This window comes from Rosa rugosa, chromosome 6 (genome assembly GCF_958449725.1).
Source record: "Rosa rugosa chromosome 6, drRosRugo1.1, whole genome shotgun sequence".
In the NCBI taxonomy this organism is placed as follows: domain Eukaryota; kingdom Viridiplantae; phylum Streptophyta; class Magnoliopsida; order Rosales; family Rosaceae; genus Rosa; species Rosa rugosa.
In genome coordinates, this window is record NC_084825.1 from 36,760,056 (window position 1) to 36,783,311 (window position 23,256).

General features: G+C 39.1%; 2 protein-coding genes across 2 annotated transcripts; one reads left to right on the plus strand and one right to left on the minus strand.

Moving 5' to 3' along the window:
- Nucleotides 1–15,757: 15,757 nt before the first annotated feature.
- Nucleotides 15,758–16,983, plus strand: LOC133716702 (signal peptide peptidase-like 4). The gene is made up of 3 exons (XM_062143377.1): nucleotides 15,758–16,233; nucleotides 16,372–16,486; nucleotides 16,805–16,983. Exons 1-3 carry the CDS (start codon nucleotides 16,051–16,053, stop codon nucleotides 16,981–16,983), a joined length of 477 nt encoding a protein of 158 aa, XP_061999361.1. The 5' UTR covers nucleotides 15,758–16,050.
- Nucleotides 16,973–20,208, minus strand: LOC133716703 (probable LRR receptor-like serine/threonine-protein kinase At3g47570). Its single transcript, XM_062143378.1, has 2 exons — nucleotides 17,508–20,208; nucleotides 16,973–17,377 (listed from the first exon to the last, which is right to left on the minus strand). Exons 1-2 carry the CDS (start codon nucleotides 20,206–20,208, stop codon nucleotides 16,998–17,000), a joined length of 3,081 nt encoding a protein of 1,026 aa, XP_061999362.1. The 3' UTR covers nucleotides 16,973–16,997.
- Between the last annotated feature and the right edge of the window lie 3,048 nt (nucleotides 20,209–23,256).

Genomic DNA, 23,256 nt, shown 5'->3' on the forward strand with positions numbered 1-23,256 from the left:
CGCATGAACTCGTCACTGAGTTCTCTTCACAGTCATTCCCATAGTATGGAGAAAGATCCGCAACATTGAAAGTTGCTTGGACACCATAGTTCCCAGGGAGTTCAATCTTGTAAGCATTGTTGTTAATGCGTTGGAGTACCTTAAAAGGACCATCTGCTCTAGGCTTCAGCTTGCCATGCCTTCCTCTAGGGAACCTTTTTTTGCGAAGATGAATCCACACCAGATCCCTTTCTTTGAAAACAGCTGGCTTTCGGTGTTTGTTGGTTTGAGCTTGATATTTAGCATTTTTCTGGAGTATATTCTTTCGCACTTGCTCATGTAACTGCTTGATGTTCTTGGCTTGCTCTGTCGCATCACTGCTGAACTGAACTGTTGTTGGGAGAGGAGCTAAGTCCAAAGGACTCATTGGATTTCTTCCATAGACAACAAAAAATGGACTGGTACCAGTTGTTTGACTGGGAGACCGGTTGTAAGCAAATTCAGCTTGTGCCAAGATCAAGTCCCACTGACGTAGATTCTTTCCAACCAAACTTCGCAACAAGTTACCTAGGCTGCGGTTGACAACTTCAGTTTGCCCATCAGTTTGAGGGTGATGAGAAGAACTGAACTGTAGCTTGGTTCCCATCTTCCTCCATAAAGTGCGCCAAAAATGCCCAACAAATTTTGAATCTCGATCAGAAGTGATTGTTTTTGGAATGCCATGAAGTTTGACAACTTCTCTGAAGTATAAATCAGCAACGTTAGAAGCATCATTGGTTTTATTACATAGTATGAAATGGGTCATTTTTGAAAATCTATCAACCACCACCATGACTGAATCCTTGTTCCTCTGAGTCCGGGGCAAACCCGTCACAAAATCAAGGCTAACATCTTCCCAAGGCGCTGTGGGAACTGGCAGAGGAGTGTACAACCCTGTATCCTGACCTTGGGTTTTGGCCATATGACAAGTTCTGCATCTTTTAATATGCCGAGCAACATCCCGCTCCAATCGAGGCCAATAAAAATGCTCCTTGACTAGTGAAAGAGTCTTATCTCTACCAAAGTGCCCAGCTAACCCTCCAGCATGTGTTTCAGCAATTATGTTTTCTCGCAAGGACCCTTCAGGAATGCAGAGTCTATTTCCTTGGAAAAGATAGCCTTCTTGTAACAAATAAGAGCCAATAGGACCCTTAGAACAATTAGTCCAGATTTGCTTAAAGAATGGATCTTCTGAGTATTGCTCCTTAAGAATTTCAAACCCTGAAACTTTAACTTGCATTGTATTTAAAAAGGAATGTCTCCTGCTCAATGCATCTGCTACTTGATTCAACCTCCCAGACTTATGCTTGATATGAAAAGTATAGGCTTGCAAAAATTCCACCCATTTAGCATGTCTGTTATTCAACTTATGTTGTCCATTAATGAACCTCAAAGCCTCATGATCAGAAAAAAGAATGAACTCCTTGCAAATAAGATAATGCCTCCAATGATTTAAAGCTCTAATAATGGCATAGAATTCTTTATCATAAGTAGAGTACCTGGTGCGATAATGATTCAACTTCTCACTGAAAAAGGCAACAGGTTTACCTTCTTGGCTGAGGACAGCGCCAATCCCCACATTTGAAGCATCACAATCCACTTCAAAAACTTTGCTGAAATCAGGAAGCACTAAGATTGGGGCTTCTGTAATTTTTTTCTTTATTAGCTCAAAACTCTGCTGCGCTTTCGTGTTCCACTGAAATTTTCCCCCTTTCAAACACTCTGTTATTGGAGCTATAATGGTGCTGAACCCCTTTACGAATCGTCGATAAAAAGAAGCCAAGCCATGGAAGCTTCTGATGTCATGAAGTGTAGCAGGAATAGGCCAATTGACAATTGCTTCGACCTTGGTTGGATCCATTGTGATTCCATTGCACGAGATAACATATCCCAAAAAGATTAATTGGGAGGTCAGAAACTCACACTTCTTTAGGTTCACAAATAGCTTTTGCTCCCGCAACATCTGCAACACTTGTTGTAGGTGTCTAAGATGAGAACTTTGGTCCTTGTTGTAAATGAGAATGTCGTCAAAGTAGACAACCACAAATTGACCAATAAAAGACTTAAAAATGTGATTCATAAGCCTCATGAACGTGCTAGGGGCATTAGACAATCCAAAAGGCATTACCATCCATTCATACAAACCATCTCGAGTCTTGAAAGCAGTCTTCCACTCATCTCCTGGTCTCATGCGAATTTGATGATAACCACTTCGCAAATCAATTTTGGAAAAGACTGTAGCTCCATGAAGCTGGTCTAGCAAGTCATCAAGCCGAGGAATAGGGAATCGGTACTTGATGGTGATTTTATTCACTGCTCTACTGTCCACACACATCCGCCATGATCCGTCTTTCTTAGGCACAAGCAAAGCTGGTACAGCACACGGACTCATGTTTTCCCTTATTAATCCTTTAGACATCAACTCATCTACTTGTCTTTGTAATTCCTCAAATTCCTTGGGATTCATTCTGTACGCTGCCTTATTAGGAATAACAGCTCCAGGAACAAAATCGATATGATGTTGGATACCTCTCATTGGGGGAAGCCCAGCAGGAATTTCTTCAGTGACAACATCACTAAATTCATCAAACATCCCTTGCAACTCTGGTGAAGCTTTTGGGTGCTCCCGGGGTGCTTCCAAAATCACAAGCATAAAAACTGCACTTTGTTCTTGTAGCTCTTCAAGAAATTCTGATCTTGAAAGCAGGTTGTTGTTTCTGTTTCTTCTATTCGCAAAATCAACTTCAGATTTCTTAGCAGGCTCTTGTCTTTTTGCAGCCTCAATTTCCTTCACAGGGCCAAGAATAATCTGTGCTCCATCCTTCTCAAAACTATAGGTGTTTTTGTACCCATCATGAACAACCTTTCTGTCATATTGCCATGGTCTTCCCAGCAATAAATGACACGCATCCATGGGAACGACATCACACCAAACTTTATCTTTATAAATTGGACCAATTGAAAACTGAACTAAACACTTTTTGTCAACCTTTACCTCATTTCCTTTTCGTAACCAGGATAGCTTGTAAGGCCGAGGGTGTTTCTCAGTGTTGAGATTTAATTTTTCCACCATGGTAGTAGCAACCACATTTTCGCAGCTCCCTCCGTCAATGATAACTTCACAAACTTTACCATGAGCAGTGCACCTTGTATGAAAAAGATTGTTTCGCTGTGACTGATCTTCCTTTACAAGAGAAGTGTTTAGGCTGCGACGAACCACCAAACTTGTCCCTTGATCTCCATATGTGACTTCTTCATCAAAGATAGGTTCGTTGTCCCCTGCAAATCCTTCTTCCTCAGAGTCCTCCTCAACTTCTTCCACAAGAGATACAATTCTGCGATTAGGACACTCTGAGGCAATATGTCCCAATCCTTGACATTTGAAACATCGACGCGAGCTAGCACTCGAAGTATTGGCCTGCTGCTTATGACCAGATCCGTGTTCACCCTTAGATGAGGTCTTAGATAAAGGTTTGGCAGTTGGTGAAACCTTGGAATAAGAATCATTTCCTTTACTAGTTGAGGCATCACGACCTGAGTACCGAAAGCTACCCCCACGAGTTCCTTTTTGCTGTTTTTCCACTTTGAGGGCCAACTTACAGACATCATTGAAGGTCCAATACTGCTACAACTGAACCACATTACCAATCTCAGGTCTCAAACCCGCAAGATACCGAGCTATAGTCTGTTCTTCTGGCTCCACTAGATCGCATTTAATCATGAGATCCTCATATTCTCCAGTAAAATCTTCTACCGACATCTCCTTTTGTTTAAAATTGTGCAACTTGAGGAAGTTATCTTGTCGATAGTCTTCTGGTAAATACTTTCTTTTCAGTTCTCTTTTCATCTTCTCCCAAGTCACTATCTTGCCTCTTCCTTCTCGAGCTCTCTGACTCTTAAGTTTTTCCCACCAAGAGGAGGCACGTTTCCTTAACTTCACAACAACAATTTTCACCTTTTGATGCTCTGCAACTTCCTTCAAATCAAATACTCTCTCCACAGTATGAAGCCAATCAATGAACTCATCAGGTTGTGAACGACCCTCGAACTCCGGAACGTCAACCCTGATATCAAAATCTCGTTGGTGATGACGATGTCTTCTAGGATGAGGAGGAGGAGATTCCTCTTCACTGGAGTTTCGACTTGAAGCTCGGTGGAAAGGATTTTCATCATCACCATCTTCGCTGGAAACTTCATCTTCTGTATCATGAAGATTACGTCGATCCAAACGTTCTTGAAGTTCCTGCACTTGACTCTTTAATTCTTCTATCTCAAGGTCTCGATCACGAAACTCATCATTTTGCAATCGGCGACCACCACGACCATGTCCACCACGACGCCCAGCCATCTGCTCTGATACCAGAACTGATACCGGAATATAGCAGCTGGAAGTAACTTACTGCTGCAAGATAGGATAGCTGATAGGTTGAGCTCGCCACTCCAAGGAATCCACCAAGAAGATAAGAGCAAAACTCGCCACTCTAGGAATCCACCTGAGAGATAAGAGTTTAAATAACAATTGGGAAGAATTTCTTCTCCAAGTTGAATTCTTATTTCTGATAAAAGTCAAGTCTGTTTACAATTGAAAGCAGATCCCCCTTTTGTAGGGTAAGGCTAGGAAAACAGAAAGACTACTTATTCAAACTTGAAAATAAAGATAGCTATTTTTAGCCTTGACTGCAGCTTCACCAATGTTTCTTAATTCCAAGGTCTGAGAACTCCATATCTGAATTGAATGTTCCTTGGAACTCAGTTCTTTCAATCAATGCTGCTACTCCTTTGTTATGTCCAGATTCAAAGTCTTCCTCGTTATCAAATATTACTGTACAATTGGTGAACTAGAGAATACTGATCTAGTAAACTTGTTGCACAGAAAACTCCCTGAACCATGGAGAACAGCTGTGAGAGAAAGCATAGCTGAAAAACCAATTGAAAGATTCTCAGTTGGAGGGATTGCCGACAGAATCCGGCAATTGCTAAAAGAACAATGCAAAGCCAATCTTAGAGCAAAGATGGCTAAGAAACAACTCAAAGGAATTGAAAACTTCTGTTATGGAATATTGGATATGCCAACCAACTGGGGATGTCAAGACTCCAAGTTCCACAGAAAAAGAAAAGAAAAATATTACTCGAAAAAATTCAGAACGAGTAATAAGAAAAAAGATTGGAAATTCAAGAAGAGTTCCAATTTCAAGAAACAGCAGGATGAAGATCCTAAAAAGAAATTCTTCAAGAAAAAGAAGAATTATCAAAAGAACCATCAGAATGCACAACAAGGCAAGAAAGCCTGCAGATGTAAGTTATGTAAAGCTGAAGGGCACTATGCCAATGAATGCCCGGAAAAGGGTAAAAGATCTACTAAAGCTCTATTTGAAGAATACGAGTCTATAGTAGAAACAGCTAATATGAAAGGCTACGAAATAGCCTATTCTGATGATGAAGAAGATGACGACAGGTCAATTTACTCTGCCTGGTCTGAAGAAGAAGAATCATCTGATTCTGAAATAGATTCTGAAGTTGAATACTTCGAATCCAGACAGATGAATGTTCTCAGAGTCAAAAACTGGGAAGAAAGCAAGACGGAAGAAATAATGTCTTCTTATCAGGTGAACCCTGGTACATTCGTTTGTGACTACTGCTTATGTCATGAAAAGAATGGTCTCCCAATGTTCTGTGAAGAGTCGAAAAAGACTTATCACAAAGAATGCTTCATAGCTGAAGCAAGAAGAAAAACCAAAAATGGCCTTATAAGCCAATTGGTAGAACAAGAATATGAAGAATATCTCTGCGAAAAAAGAGATTCAGAAGTATTAAAGTCGGTTTCAACTTTTCTAAAAGAAGAAAAGATAGAACCAGTCATCGAAAAAATCGATGAAGATATTGAACTGGTTGAAACACCAGAAATTGTTCCAGAAGAATGTAAACCATTCATGCCACAAGAACAAGCTCAAGAAAATGAGCTTCAACAGTCGAAAATCGTCTCTACTAGTAGGTACAGCAACTACATAGAGATTGGATTAAAATTCCCTGATCACAAGAAATATCATCTACATGCCTTTGTAGATAATGGATCGGGATTCACTGTTGCAAAGAGATTTGCAATTCCAGAAGAACTCTGGAAAGAAGAAAAGAAAAGAATAGCTACTGGTGTCCAGTTTGATGGAAGCATCTAACAATGAATAAAGTAGCAAGAAATGTTCATATCACCATTGGTGGAGGAACATTTATCATCCATACTCTTTGGCAGTCTGAAGGCCAAGGATCCGATTTCTTGTTGGGAAATGATTTTATTCTCCCACAGAGATTTATCCAGGATGAAGAAGCGATAGGCTTCAGAAAAGGAGAACGGGTGTTCTGGGCAGATAGGCTTATTCAAGCCAAAAGTGTTGTATGACCAAACTTTACTACCCAATAACAGAGATTGCAACAGAATAGTGGTGATCTTACCCCCTACAAACCCAAATTTGAACTCATACTCCAAATCAAACAACAAGAAGAATTACTTGTTGAATAATCTTCTGAAGAAGAAGAAGAAACTAGTGAAGATGAAGAAGCTAGTTTCATACATGAGCATAACCTCAAGCACTTCCAGAATAAGCTTGAGTCTCAGAAAATTCCCACTCTTGAAAAAATCAAGAAACTACTCAAACAAAATATCAATGTAGATCCTCAGAAGTTTTGGGAAAAAGACCCAGTGGTCTGTGAATTAAGATTACATGATATGAATGCTATCTGTCATGTCAAAGCAATTCCTCAGTACAAAGAGGAAGATCAAAAAGAATTCAGAAAAGATATCGAAGATCTCCTGAACAAGAGATTAATTCGACCTTCCACTAGCCCTCATCATGCTCCAGCATTCTACGTGAGAAATCATGCAGAAAATCTTAGAGGAAAAGCTAGAATGGTAATTGACTACAGAGATGTCAATAAGAAGACTGTCAAAGACGGTTATCAAATTGCTCAAGTACGAGTACTGATAAACCAGCTCAGAGGAGCTAAGGTCTTTTCAAAATTCGATGCAAAGTCGGGTTTTTGGCAAGTCAAGATGCATCCTGAGAGTATTCCTCTCACTGCATTTGGAACACCTCAAGGCCATTTCGAATGGTTAGTAATGCCTTTTGGTCTAAAACAAGCTCCCTCAATCTTTCAGAGAAAGATGGACAACATCTTCAAACATGTTGCGGAGTTTTGCGTCGTCTACATTGATGACATCCTTGTCTTCTCCAAAAACAGAGAAGAACACATGAAACACCTCTACGAGGTTGTAAAGCTGATAGTTCATCATGGAATTATCCTAGGAGAGAAGAAAATCTTATTTATCCTCGATGAAGTTGATTTCCTAGGGATAAACATCAAGAATGGAGTGATAAAACTCCAACCCCACATTCTTGAGAAAATCTGGAAGTTCCCAGATAGCATTCTAAGAGTCTAGAGAGATTCTTAGGAGTCATAAACTATGGGAGAGATTTCATTCCCAAAATCTCGGGGCTAACAGCAATGTTATCTCCTAAAACAAGTTCCAAAAGAAAATGGAACTTCACAGAAGATGATGAAAAAATTGTGAAGCAGATAAAAAATCTCTACAAAAACCTCCCTCCTCTTCAACAACCAGAAGAAAATGATGAGATTATCCTCCAAACAGATGTGAGTGATAATTATTGGTCCGGTGTTGTTCTGGCAAAAACTCTAGGAACTAACATTGAAAAGATCTGTAAATTTTGTAGCGGCAAGTTCAGCCCTGCAGAACTAAATTATCCCACAGGGGAAAAAGAAATTTTGGCTGTCAAGAAAACAATTTTAAGTTCTCCAGCTTTCCTTGGAAAACCCTTTACTGTCAGCACCGATTGTGCTAGAGTAAAGAATTTCAAAAATTTTAAACTTGATAAAGCTGCTGATAGAGGAAGATTAGCAAACTGGAAATTATTTCTTAACCAATATGATTATAATGTTGAATTAATTGCAGGTAACAAGAATTATCTTCCAGACGCATTAACCAGAGAAATGGCAATGTTCAGCCGAAGAGACGACGATGAAGGTCGCAATCCCAGAAGCAGAAGAACTGGGAAGGAACATGAACCTAATGAGGATCCTAAAGAAAAACTCCTCAAAACATTCCTGCTAAATCCAAAAGGATTAGCAACAACTGATCAATCCCAGGGTAAAGGATTGGCTAGCCCGTCTCAAACGGCAGACGGTAAAGGCATATCAAGACCGTTGAAGGCTGTTGCTTTGCCAAAAAGCAAACCTACTCCAACCGGAGTAATAAATGTTTTTAATTACGAACTTCAAACGTTTGAAACTCCTGTGTTCAGAACTGGCAGGAGACTAGCTTACCACCAGAAGGCAATTCTCGACAACCTCTTATTCGCCTTTCAAGAAAGAAACAGTGGTATAATGTTCCCAGCTCTGTTCGCTCTAGCTGAAGAACTTTATGAGAATGCTAGACCACAGTTTGAAGAACATCATACACAGCAGAGTGCTGTCAGAAAAGAAAAAATTCACTTCCTCGAAGATCCAGAAGGTGCTAAAGTCCCTATCATAACACTCAATGAATCAGACTGGCATGAATTCCATAGTCTGATAGGAAATCATAATTCTGAAGACCGTATTCCTCCAACTCTCTTCATCGTCGCAGGACCCTATGTTGGAAGATACTTGGTCAATGTTCGGAGCGAACATCCTCAAGAACACACAAGCTTTGGCTTGTTGAAAATGGTTTTGTCCATAATCTGTGGACTAAAACAAATGATGATCTCAAAGGCTTACCCCCTATCATTGTCAACACAGTCAAAAACATAAGAAAAAATGACTGTATGCTGAGACTGAAGTTCAGATCCACTCCACCAGAATGGATACAGAAGGCAAATGGTGAAGTTGAATATATTTCTCCATATCATTATGTGAGGATTATTCAAAGAAGATATCTTCAGCCCGCCTGTGTTGCTTACAATGGCCAGCCAAACTCAAGCATTACATGGATGAAGGCCATGTCTCTAGAATATATTAAAAAGATCATCTCTAAAGACACCAATAATACCTTCCTGGCAGCAGGAGAAAAAACTATCATTACTGCTTACGATCATCCTGACGTAGTCAGCAGTGACCTATTCCTATCTCTCACCAGAAAAGAGATAGACTCGACACTGGCATGCTTACAGTGGGTAGAAAAGCTTTAAACAGACAACCACTACAAGATGTATGTTGATACAGATGTCGAAGATAATGCAACTACCGCTAGAATGGCCTAGGCAGATAACAACTCGTTTGTCTTCGGTCACAATTCAGAAACCGACGAGAACATGTGAAGCAGCAGGTGAGTTTTTAAATTGGGTTGTTTGCCTTGGATTGCTCATCCACCTTATCAATGTTTTTAAATTTATAAATATTCGTTTAAATCTGTTGTTTGCCTTGATTCCTATACTGTTTTTAAGTTTAGACTTTCTGTTTCTTAAGAAAATTTGCCCTAGCTTAAGATAGAAATAAGCAGCAGTGATTCCGCCTGTTAAAGTAACCGCTAGGCAAGAGGCCGTTAGGTGAAAGACGTTGGCATGTTGAAGGCTAGTTTTGTTTCTATTAAAGGTATGAACATGTTTTCTTAAGAAAAAGTAAAGGTTAGACCCAAAAGTCAGCATAGGATAGCTTTAGCACTACTTTAGAAAAGACTACCCTTATAGGTCTTTTCCTCTAAGATTTGTGTAATTGGGCACAATACAAACTCTTTGGTGCAAGTAGGCACAATACATGTGAATTCTGGGTAAACGGGAATTGTCTCAAATTTCAATACTGACAAGACAGGTTCCCAAAGGAAGGAGAGACCTCTCCAGCTAAATTATTATCTGGCACGGGGAAGATAGAATTGGGTTCCTATTACATTTTTCCTCCACCTAAATGAAACATTACGTTATGAAATCCACTTAACTATAATATTAAGAAAAGAAAATGCAGTAAAAGTTGACTTCCTTCAAACTGTTTGGACCCAAAATAAGCATTTTGGCCTGACAAGGCGTGTCTTGGAGAAATTGAGCCAATGTCAGTGGCTCAAGCTATATATTGTCGACAAGTTCGAAATATATATTTAGAGGCTAAATAAAGCCTACTATGAAAGCATGGAAGCATGGAAACATGAAAAGTCAACTTTAGCACATTTTCCTACTTCGGCTAGGAAAAACCGAGCTAGACAAGGAAGGAGGGGTGGCAGACTAACCAAATGAAATCGAAATGTGCTGAAACTTTCCAGATCCATTCTAGACAGCCCAAGGATCATTTCTTATGAAGAGTGCAAGAGCTTTTTTTGAGTGGAAGGCCTTCAAACAATCAGCCCAATTTTCTACAGAAGCAAAACTGGAAAACTGGACCTGTAAGAGGTCCAGCAGCATTTTCGGCCCAACCACATGGAATAAAAATCTGAAAATTTGTCAGGATGATCTACACTCATAGTGGAACATTTCATATGAAGAAGTCGAAGGCATATAATGAAGTCTTGTTGGAGAAATAATTGAAGGAATAAAGGGGCAGAAATTGACCTAAAACCAGCTCAATATTCACATGTTCATGTTTCCTACCCACATGAAGAAAGCTAGATGCTTTTCTCTTTTTCCTTGGATATATTTTTCTTCTACAATCTCTTTAATAGATCATTACCACTTCCATGTTGCTGCACCTTCATGCTTTGCTTTCATTTCATCTTTTCTCTATCTTTTCCATATTTTACAAGTGAACTTAGATCTACTTTCATTATTTTTCTTCCACTCATCATTTCACTCTTCTTTTTCTTCCCTATATAAACACATTGAGTTTTTCTATTGGAACCTCCAAATTTACTCACTTGACATCTATGCTTTTTACACCTCTTATCAAATTTTCAAATACTAAATTTACTCATTAAACCTCACTAAACTTCCTCAAATAACCTCACTCATATAATTTGCAAACAAATTAATGAATTATTATCTTTAAAATAAAAAATTTAGTCATTTCAATGATTTAATCACTCTATAAATCTTAAGTAAATATACATTTCTTAATCAAACTTGAGTTTCAAAAATTAATGTCTAATCAATAAGAAAATGCCATGAACTATTATGTTTTTTTTTTATATATATTTTTTCTATTTTAGCTGTGCAAAAAAAAATGAAGAAATCATTTGTTTTTATTCTCAAAAAAAAAAATCATTCGTTTTTTAATGTTTATTTTTTTTCTGTATTTTTTGTACCACATGATTAATTATTTAAATATATTTATTATTATTATTATTTTTTTTTTTTTGCGAATATAATGGATTGACTTAGATTTAGGTCATAAATCATAAGAGAATTTATTTTGTTTTTCCTCACCAGTATGCGTTCAACATATATATCATACATTTTTATGTCACATGATCTTAATCATATTTTTAATTCTTATTAAATATATATGAATGCTTTAATGAGTATGTAGTGAAATTGGAAAATGAAAATAGATAAGGAAAATAATAAGGAATACAATCTAATATTATTGAATTCGAAAGTCTACATAAAATAAATATAATATTTTTTTGGTATAATTATTGTCCTTAATAGTCATTTTATAGTAGGTTATATATGTCATTTAATAATTCATAATAGAGTGAGGTCAAGTGAGCAGATTTGGAGGTCCCAATAGAAACTCTCAAACACATTCTCTTCTCATTCTAAAACACACATTCACAACATCAAAACATCTCTAAGATGATCTAAGTTCTCTCTAGAGCAAACCTCTCTAAGAGCAACTCCTCTCCTTCTCTTTCTCTTAGCGGTGATCACACTCCTAGTCCTAGTCTTCTCAGAAGCCGACTTTCAGTGCCACCAAACCCTCTGTCAACGTGCTTCGGTCCTAGTCTCCTCGGGAGCCGACGGTAGTGCCGCGACCACAACGGTTACAGAACCAGCCAAGCAAGGGTAACGCCCTAGCAACCCAGCCAAGCTAAAGTCACGCTTTAGCAAGATCTCAACATTTCCCGGTGATGTCGCTCTGCTCGATCTACAATATTGAGTATCGATTGTGTTAACAAGAAGAAACTTCAGCAAAGTCCTCACCACGAGGCACAAAGAATCCCACGACGAGGTTGGTGCTCTCCTCGTCTACAATCGCTTGAAAGAAGTCAGGTCAAGGGACACCCCCGACGACCGGACCCGAACGGTGCTGGCACGCCCGCGCAAGAAAAGAGACTGTTGACCAGCTGCAGCAAAATTGGAGCCAAACATTTTGGCACGCTCAGTGGGACAAGGTTAGAATTTTTTTTTTTCTCTTTTCTTGAAGACATTCAACCACCGGGCTTCAAAACAAACATTTTGGCACGCCCAGTGAGACTACATAAGAAGTTTTTATCTTGAAGCACATTCAACCACCGGGCTTCAAGCCAAACATTTTGGCACGCCCAGTGGGACTATACTAGAGTCTTTTTTCGTCATCATTGAGATGCCAGGGGAAAATCTTTACCAAAAGAAATTCCTAAAGTGAATTGATGGACAATGTTGCCACCATTGGCGATACCGCCATTAATGATGAGTTTATGCCTATTCCCATCCCAGAGGGGGCAAGCATTGATGAACAGCTCGCGATCATCATGGCCAACATCGAGAGGAATAAAGAAAAGCAAGCCAGGGACATGGCCATTTTGATGGCAAAAACAAAGCAGAGGTTTCGCGATTGGGACCTAGAAATTGAGCAGAACGCTCGAGAAGAGGTCATTTATGAGGCTGATTTGCCTATAGGTGGCAATCAACCTAATGGCCTCACTGGTGAATCACAGCCTTACATAGAGGCTACTTATGGAGAACGTCATCAACAAGATTGTTCTTCAGACAAGAAAATTGTCTCTGAACAAATATCTGATGTCTCCACTGATCAAGCCAAATATGTGGCTACTGATCAGATGCATGGGGGGCAAGATATGACCCATGATGATCCCTTTGATCAAGAGAAGTTGGCGACAGTTGGCGACAAAGCCGATCTTGGGACACCGTCATCTTCCAAATTACAATTGGAGATCATGTCTCGTCAACCAACAAAGATACTTGGGGGGCAAGAATACCCCTCTCACGAGCCAAATTCCTCCAAATTCTTCAACGAGAAGTATCTTTGTTCTTTTTCTACAAGCTCTCATAGGAGGGATTTTTACACTACAAATTTTGATACATCGGAGCTTGGAGTGAAGCATAGATGGCCTCCCCCGTGGCCTTCTGGAGGTTAGCCAAATATAGTGCTGCTAACTTCTTTCTTTGTTTTTAAATTTCCTGTCAATTTTCAGTTTTCATTTTTATTTTCGTCATTTGTGAATCATAACGGAATAGGTGAAGTCTCTTTTGTTAATATTGGCCTAAACTCCTTATTGGTGCCTAGTTCAGGTCCCTTAAGGTTAAGGGCGGCTTTTATTAACACTTGTTGAACTGTCTTCACACTTATGACATTTCTCATCTTAGTAAGTATAGCCTATGTGAAATGGTGTCTAGAAAGGGGACAACGTTCATGACAGGTTCTTGAATCCAGAAGTGCGTGCAAATGGGCCTAAACCACTATGTGGGAGTAGCTCATGCCAAAATGGATTCTGCATCTCTTGTTCGCCCTCCCCCACCTGGCCATTTCAGTAAGGTTGCCCAAAGGATTTGAAAGAAAATTTGTGTCTAGACGATTATACTTGGGCCGCATGTCTAAACCTTGATTCACAATGTCTTATTAAAATTAAAAAAAAAAAATACAAAAATACAAAAAGAGTTTCAAATTTGTGCGTCGCGGAGGATGCAAAAAATTGTGTTCTTGCCTAATAGTGGCTGGAACTTGCTAATATACTTAAGAGGCCATTGGTATTGGTCTGGGCACATATACAAGAGGCATTTAATATGCCTAGTATGGTATTAGCAGTGGAGGAGGTCAAATCAATATTTTTGCCAATAATTGTGGCGAAAGCTGGGTTGCGAATTGTTGGCAGCGAAGTGGTTTTAATTACATGGCCTCGCAAAGGATGGTTCGCGAAGGAAGACTGGCGATTAATATATGTATGCTCACTATGTATAATTAAGAGGGAGAGAGGCTACTGTTCAAGTAATTTTAGTCAAGCCAATACAAGTGGCTTTGGAGCAACGACATTATAAGAGGAGTGCTGATTCAAGACCTCTTCAGTCAAGACGAAGACCTTTGACTTCGAGGTCTGGGGGGCAATGTTTGGACCCAAAATAAGCATTTTGGCCTGACAAGGCGTGTCTTGGAGAAATTGAGCCAATGTCAGTGGCTCAAGCTATATATTGTCGACAAGTTCGAAATATATATTTAGAGGCTAAATAAAGCCTACTATGAAAGCATGGAAGCATGGAAACATGAAAAGTCAACTTTAGCACATTTTCCTACTTCGGCTAGGAAAAACCGAGCTAGACAAGGAAGGAGGGGTGGCAGACTAACCAAATGAAATCGAAATGTGCTGAAACTTTCCAGATCCATTCTAGACAGCCCAAGGATCATTTCTTATGAAGAGTGCAAGAGCTTTTTTTGAGTGGAAGGCCTTCAAACAATCAGCCCAATTTTCTACAGAAGCAAAACTGGAAAACTGGACCTGTAAGAGGTCCAGCAGCATTTTCGGCCCAACCACATGGAATAAAAATCTGAAAATTTGTCAAGATGATCTACACTCATAGTGGAACATTTCATATGAAGAAGTCGAAGGCATATAATGAAGTCTTGTTGGAGAAATAATTGAAGGAATAAAGGGGCAGAAACTGACCTAAAACCAGCTCAATATTCACATGTTCATGTTTCCTACCCACATGAAGAAAGCTAGATGCTTTTCTCTTTTTCCTTAGATATATTTTTCTTCTACAATCTCTTTAATAGATCATCACCACTTCCATGTTGCTGCACCTTCATGCTTTGCTTTCATTTCATCTTTTCTCTATCTTTTCCATATTTTACAAGTGAACTTAGATCTACTTTCATTATTTTTCTTCCACTCATCATTTCACTCTTCTTTTTCTTCCCTATATAAACACATTCTCTTCTCATTTTAAAACACACATTCACAACATCAAAACATCTCTAAGATGATCTAAGTTCTCTCTAGAGCAAACCTCTCTAAGAGCAACTCCTCTCCTTCTCTTTCTCTTAGCGGTGATCACACTCCTAGTCCTAGTCTTCTCAGAAGCCGACTTTCAGTGCCACCAAACCCTCTGTCAACGTACTTCGGTCCTAGTCTCCTCGGGAGCCGACGGTAGTGCCGCGACCACAACGGTTACAGAACCAGCCAAGCAAGGGTAACGCCCTAGCAACCCAGCCAAGCTAAAGTCACGCTTTAGCAAGATCTCAACACTTCCCGGTGATGTCGCTCTGCTCGATCTACAATATTGAGTATCGATTGTGTTAACAAGAAGAAACTTCAGCAAAGTCCTCACCACGAGGCACAAAGAATCCCACGACGAGGTTGGTGCTCTCCTTGTCTACAATCACTTGATAGAAGTCAGGTCAAGGGACACCCCCGACGACCGCACCCGAACGGTGCTGGCACGCCCGCGCAAGAAAAGAGACTGTTGACCAGCTGCAGCAAAATTGGAGCCAAACACAAACTATTACTACTGTACTAATAATGCATCCATTTTTTTCCCAACACGACTGTTTTCGGTGTGTAGTTGCAATTATTGGGTCCAAGGGCAGTAAGCAGCACCGATTAATGTTGACTTTGTTCCAACTTCTAAGCATGTCTGTGGTCGTCTCTGTTTTCCTCTGTTTTGTTTATTGAATTTCTTCTATAACTGTATTTTCTAATTTGCATTTCAGTAATTACACGCCAATACAAATTTCATAAACCATATGTTGATTTTTCTAAGCATCTCGTATAACAATAACAAGGTGTGTTTTAATTTCCAGGAAATTAAGATATGACAAGCAAATCAATTTAATAAATCTGATAAAATGTGAAAACCGAAAGTACTGGTGAGGAGGCCTCCGAAATCTTCGGAGCGACCTCGTAGAGCAAGTCGGCGGCGGCGAACGCATGTTCCCCAGACCAAGCTTCGGCGAGGCTCCAGAAGAATGGCGGACCGCGACCCCTTGTCGGCTCCGGTCCCGACTTGGATCAACGGTGTAGAAGCCAACGAGTATGTTGGTGTCGGGGCTCGATTTGGACCTACCCTGGAATCAAAGGAAAAGCATGCCAATCATACTAGAGTGGTTCTGACAGACCCCCCTGATTGTTGTACCAAACCCAAGAATAAGGTATACTTGTTATGATCTTTCCATTCTACAACATCAATCTACACTACAATGTTTTACAGTAATTAGAAGTGATAATCTTCCTGATTGGAAGCTATCAGATATGCTCATCTGATTGTGTAGTGCATATCTTTTGGGTAGCTTGCACATGATGAGGTCATTTTGGTACACCGAGGAAATTGCAGTTTTACCACCAAGGCAAATATGGCTGAATCTGCTAATGCTTCAGCCATCCTCATCATAAATAACCGTCCAGGTATTTGCATCTAATTTTTCTTATCTTCATGGTCTAGAAAAGTCTCCATCCTAAAGTGCTCTAAATTCTCTTGCTGAGTAAAAATGTTCAATACATTTTTACAATTAATATGGGGGGAAACAGTAGCAACAGAAAAGAAAATTTCATTGTTATAATCGCTGTTCATTATAAAAAAAATGACTGTCAAAATTGATCAAGTGAAAATAAGTATAAGTAACAATAAGTATTGCTGTGTGTACTGTAGAAAAAAATGGTGGTCAAAATTGATTAGGTGAAAATAAGTATATGTTACAAAAAGTATTGCTGTGTGTCGTATAGAACTTTTCAAGATGGTTTGTGAAGACGACGAGCCTGATGTTGAGATAGGCATACCTGCTGTTATGCTTCCCAACAAAATTGGTGAAATCTTGGAAAATGGATTAACGAACAATTCCATAGGTATGCTTTTCCTTTTCTGTTCACATATACAACAATTTATTAGCCATCACAAAACATAATAATTTGAAAGGTTCTAGTTGAGAAGATTGCACTTAATGGATTGCAATTCAGATGCAGCATCACTGATATCCTTTCTGTTTGTGGGGGATTCAACAGAACATGCAATTCCTATACCAAGTATTAGAGTCAAGCACTCTTCAATTTTCTGTGCTCTCACACTCAATCGGCTTTGCCTGTGAGCTTCAGCTACATTGGTGGTGCCTTCTTGAAGAAGTAGGGATTCTGAAATCTCTGAAACCAGTTCAGGGAGAGCTGTTTTTACATAATTATGAAGATTCAAGCTATCATTGAACATGTGATCAGTGGGTCGCTTCCCCGTAAACATTTCTAACAAGAGAATGCCAAAGCTGTAGACATCCCCGTATGTGGATACCTCACTTCCCATACCATACTCTACAATTTAAACAATATCATAAATATTTGTCACTACATATTTATAAATCAAATAGCTCTTAGTGTTTTTGAAATATGTTACAGTAAAACAGGGCGAGAAAAAAATTCTGAAGCATATGAGGAAAATTACCTGGTGCAGCATAACCAACCGATCCTCTAATTCTAATGGAGCTTGATTGATTTCCAGAAACACTCATGGTTGGTTCTGAGAGAAACCTTGACAGCCCAAAGTCAGAAACATGTCCAGTCAGGTCACCATCCAAGAGAACATTACTTGGCTTGAGATCACAATGAACAATCGGTGTTTCACAATGGTTGTGAAGATAATCCAATGCACTAGCAACATCAATGGCAATGTTGAGCCTCTGAAAAAGACTTAAACTTTTGGGTGCTTCTGATACCTCTCCAGTTCCAGTAGATGAATGCAACCACTCTTCCAAGCTCCCGTTGTCCATGAACTGGTAAACAAGAGCCTTGAAATCATTGCCGCCAAAATCAATACTTGAACATGCAGTTAAGATCTTGACCAAATTTCGATGTCTGATATTTCTCAACGCCTCACATTCGGCCATGAAACTTTTAGCTGCTCCCCGTTGTAGCATGTTAAGGACCTTCACAGCGACAACAACTCTATCATCAGTAAGGATTCCTTTGTACACAAACCCAAAAGCACCCACACCTATCAAATTAGCTGAAGAAAAACCATCGGTAGCTCTGAGGAGTGTAGCATATGAAACTTGCAAAACAGAGTTCCCCAAAGTGCTTAAATTAGCTTCTTTCCTTTTCTTACCAAGAAGAAAAAGAGACAGCACCACAACCAGTCCCAAAAGAGTGAACCCAGAGACTAAAGAGATCATTAGTTTCATTCTCCGAGACAACCCTTCTCCTTTAGACTCATTAAGCTTGCACAGAGGAAGTCGAAGACTAGCCATACCTCCGCAGAGTCCAGCATTTCCAGCAACTGAAGTCGCACTTGCATTCTTAAAAATACCGCCAGTTGGTACTGCTCCCCAAAACTGGTTGAAGGAGAGGTTCAGGTACTCCAAGTTCATATTCTCAAGAAATTGTGGAATTTCTCCAGACAAATTGTTGCGAGAAAGGTCTAAGTATTGAATCCCTCTCAAGTCCTTCATAGATGAAGGAATGGCCCCCAAGAAGAAGTTGCCTTCCCAGGATAGGACTTCTAAGCTCTGGCAACTGCCGAGGCTACTGGGAAGTTCTCCTGATAACAAGTTGTTAGAAACGTCTAGTCTACCTAGATTCTTCAAATTTCCAATCTCCATGGGAAGGGAACCACTCAATTGGTTTCCATCCAATCCCAAAATTGTTGATAAAGATGAGAGACCAATAACTTGGGGCGGTATCGTGCCATTTAGATTGTTTCCAGAAAGAACCAATTTGATTAACCAATGGCATTTCCCTAGACTGGATGGGATGCTACCCTCTAGAATATTTTCCTGCAAGTGGAGACGTGTTAACAATGTTAAATTTCCAAGAGAAGATGGAATGCTCCCTGATAATTGGTTGTTGCCAAGATTCAAGTTGCCAAGACTTGAAAGCCTCCCAATGTCTGCGGGGATGCTTCCTGTGAAGGAGTTTCTTGACATATAGAGTAATTGCAAGTTAACAAGATTCCCTAATCCTGTTGGGATGCTTCCATGTAGGTGGTTTTCTCCCGTTGCAAGGGCTTGGAGATTGATTGAGAGATTGGATATTGATGTGGGCAACGTGCCTCCAAAATTGTTGAAGCTGAACCCCAACCGAGTTAGTTGTGTGGCATTGATCAATTCTGAGACAAAACTCAAGTCACCATCTTTACCGCTTCCCAGATTATTACCAAGGACAACGAACCACATAAGGTTATGAAGATTTCGTAAATTTGGCACCTGTCCAGAGAGTTTGTTTGAGGAACATTGAAACACCAGAAGATTTGTTGCCTTGGATATTGAGGAAGGGATGGCCCCAGTAAATTGATTGTCGAAAACGGAAAATATTTGAAGGTTGGGAAAAGCATTGCTCAAGTTTGATGGAAGACTTCCTTGAATTTGGTTTATTGCTACATTGAAACCAACTATACCAGAGAGGTTGTAAATGCAGGAAGGGATGACACCAGATAACCTATTTGATTCGAAATAGATATATGTTAATCTTTTCAACTGGCATAGAGAACTAGGGATGCTTCCTTCTAAGCTATTATTAACTATAGAAAATGTCTCGAGAGAAGACATGTTCCCCAAAGAAGGAGGGATCTCTCCTGTTAAATTGTTGTTTTGCAAAACAAAAGTCTGAAGCTTTGACAAGGAACTTAGTTCGGGAGGAATTTGACCCACTAGATTGTTTGCATCAAGACGGAGAGTGATGAGTTTGAACAAATTGGATATATTGGCAGGAATGGTGCCAGTAAATGAGTTATTGTGTAGATGCAATACCTGCAGTCTATGCAAATGGCCAATTTGAGGAGGGATTTGATGAGTGAAGCTATTGTTCTTAAAATTTACCTCTCTTAAGAAGCTTAGATTTCCTATGTGTGGAGATATGGATCCCACCAACGCTAGAGACCCCAGCTCCAGCTTCGTCACCCTTTGGTGATGTCGTCGACTGCAGGTGACGCCGTGCCACAGGCAAAAGTGAAGGGTTTCATTCCATGAGCTTGTGACCCGGTTAGGATCGTATTGTATTTGAGCTTTGATTGCTAGCAATGCTAGCCTATCCGTCTCATTCCCTTCGAGTCTCGGATTGTTCAATTGCATGAAGCTACAACAGAAAATGGACATGGAATTTAAAACTAATGAGTATATCAAAACCAATTTCATAACCAAAACTCCCCCCATTTTTAGTTTCTTCTTTGGACTAAAGGGGCTGAGATAAATATGGCTGGTGTTGAGTTGTGAAATAGGTAGTTTTGTGTTAGGCATGACAATCTAATTTATAGAATATGTGATCAAGAAGTACTCGAAGGGATGGAGATGTTGTAAAAAATATGGGACGGAATTCTTGTAAAAATAAAATAAAATAATATGGAAATATTTTGGGAAATAAGAATAATAATATAGATAAGAAAATAAAATAAAGTAAGGAAAAGTAATAATATATAGATTTATATATATAGGAAAACATACTGAGTCGAGGCGTGCAAACGCACTGTCCTAAGAGAAGATTCGTCCCCTACTGCACAGGGTTGAATGACGAACTTCCCCCAAGATACAACAACTCTTCGAGCTCCGTCGTGCAGCTAAGAAGCCCAATTGAACCTTAATCACCCGTGCACTCAAAATGGTGTATAAGTAAAGTATGTATATGTATATGTATATACCTATATGTATATGTATAGGTATTTGGCTAAAGTGGTTGCATTATGGTGGATTATACCATCATGTATACCCTCATTATCCGACAATCTAAACTCCCACACATGTGCATGTTTCATGTCTCACCATATGCCTTCCAACCATAGCCACATACCCTTATATAGGGCACACTTACCATACCATCAATAGCCTCATTAACCGTATAACGGTCAAATAATAATCATATATTTATAACATAAAACAGTTAAACCATAAATAGAGAAATAAACACAAAATAAAAATAACCCCCCAACATAAATAATGAAATAAATAAAATACATTTTAATTTTAAATCATAAAATTTCCAACAGGAGAACCACTGTTGATTGATTTATTGCATTCTTCCAAAAGAAGATTGACTTGACTCGCTTGCTTCCGACTAAAGACGACTCTCGTTTTCCAAAGGCAACTGTTGTTAGGGTGTTCCATGGGGCAAGCGTCTGCTGACCACCCCGAGTGGATGTCCAACTCGGTTTTAACAGTGCGTGGCTTTCACGTTCTGTTGATGTTTAGGAATACCAAAGAAAACTTTGAGGTTACTAAATTTATGTTTACTGCAATCACATGCGGTGCACATGTGTCATAACTGGATCAAAAATGATGACGACCGACCGAAATCCGCCGCACAGAGCAGCTTTGGCCGGTAAGAATCTGAAGGAGTTTGAATCTCATCAATCCAAACTTTTGCCTTCTGCTTTCGAAAAAAAAAAAAAAAAAAACTAAAATTCCCATTGATTTTTTTTTTTGGGTGTATTAACTAAACGAAAGGAGATTGTTCGTTGCTAAATAGGTGAGTTCCATTTGAGGCATAAAAAACTAAATTATAGATAGAAATTCCCTTTCTTTCCTACTCTTGTTCTCCAAAGACGACTGTTTAGTCCACGTATTAAAAACCGAGTTATCACTTATCAAAACCAAATTCAGAGCCAAAACTTACACCAGGGATTTTTTTTTTTTTTTGGTGGAACCAAAGAGAGGAAGATGTATGTGGGTGTTTGTTTGGTTATGCGGCGTTGGTTATCAAGTACAAGTTCGTTAGAGTCATAAAATCAATATATAGAATATATAATCAAGATGAGCACACTTACCTTGGCTTGATTATTGCTTCCTTGCAAAAGACTGACCGACTTATTTCTTTTCTTAACTATATTATAATTTCCTCTATCAAAGTAAAATATCTATCATAAGGGAAGAAGAAGCACCAAGACCAGTAGCATAACTGCATAAGCCATTGCCTACAACAATTAAGCTTCCCATCTTGTGAATAACGTGAAGCAGCAATCAAAGACCAATAAGCTAGTCTTCACTTCACATGCTATCACCATTAATTGTCTACAACAATTCACTCACATATGCACTACGTGAATCATGCAACAATGTACCAAGTACCGACCATGTCAATTGTCAAACATAGTGGCCACATTAATACGTGTGGGTCATTTCTTTTTGCATGAGAATGAACATCAATCTCAGAGAAGAAAGATTAGCCCCTAGCTCTTTCAAGTCCTGTGGTTTCTTTTGGCAAGCGTAACAACTCATGTAATATTATTTTCTTCAACTGAATGTGGTACAAGAAATGTGCTACACTATGATTTTCCACATTACGGGCAGGGGAAGAAAAACAATGTCAAAAAGAAGCCACATTCTTTTCTAAAATCTATTTTGAACTTCTTTGCCAATGAGTAATATAAAATAAAATTAACAATTGGGGTGGTGGAGGTGGTGACGGTCAATAAGGTAACTCTTAGAAGCCTGTTAGCATTTGGTCAAGATTGTTTTTTTTTTTTTTTTTATACGATTTGGTCAAGATTGTTAAATCAATTGTCGGTTAGAGAGATAATCATTTCCACTCTGGATTTGCTCCTGTATACAACAAGAGAAACAAATGACTAATCTGACACGGAATGAGTAACAGCTCCAGAGCCTATTGTTTGCAGGTCCTTATTTTTCAATGAACTTTGAGCTGATAAAACTAGATACACATTGGAATATTACTTGTGGAAGAAATCTTGTTTGGGTGAACAAATTACTCAAAGGCCAAAATCCAACTCCCTCTTCCAGGGGCCAAAAAGGCAATGCCAATATAAATTTCATCCTCACTTGGTAAGCTACAAAAGTACCAAATACCACATTTTTGAGTTGGAGACAAATAATTGACAGATATTAACTGGTCATGATAAATTGAGAGCTGTTCTTGATATTGGGTTTTCCTCTTATTAGCTAAACGAAATCCAATTACAATCCACTCATGTAAAGTTGAGTTTGGTTCGTGGTTCCAATAATAAAGGCCACTAAGCCAACAGGCAACAACCATGTTCATTCTGCTCTAAGGTCTCTGTTTTCCTCTGTTTACTTCAATCATAAATACTGACTTTTTTTTATGAGAATATATATACTGACTTTCTTCTAAAATTGTATTTTCTAATTTGCATTTCAGTAATTACAAGATAAGACAAAGTTCATAATCTGGATGTTGATTTTTCCGAGCATCGTATAGACTTATACTAATTACTTCATTAACATGGTGTGTTT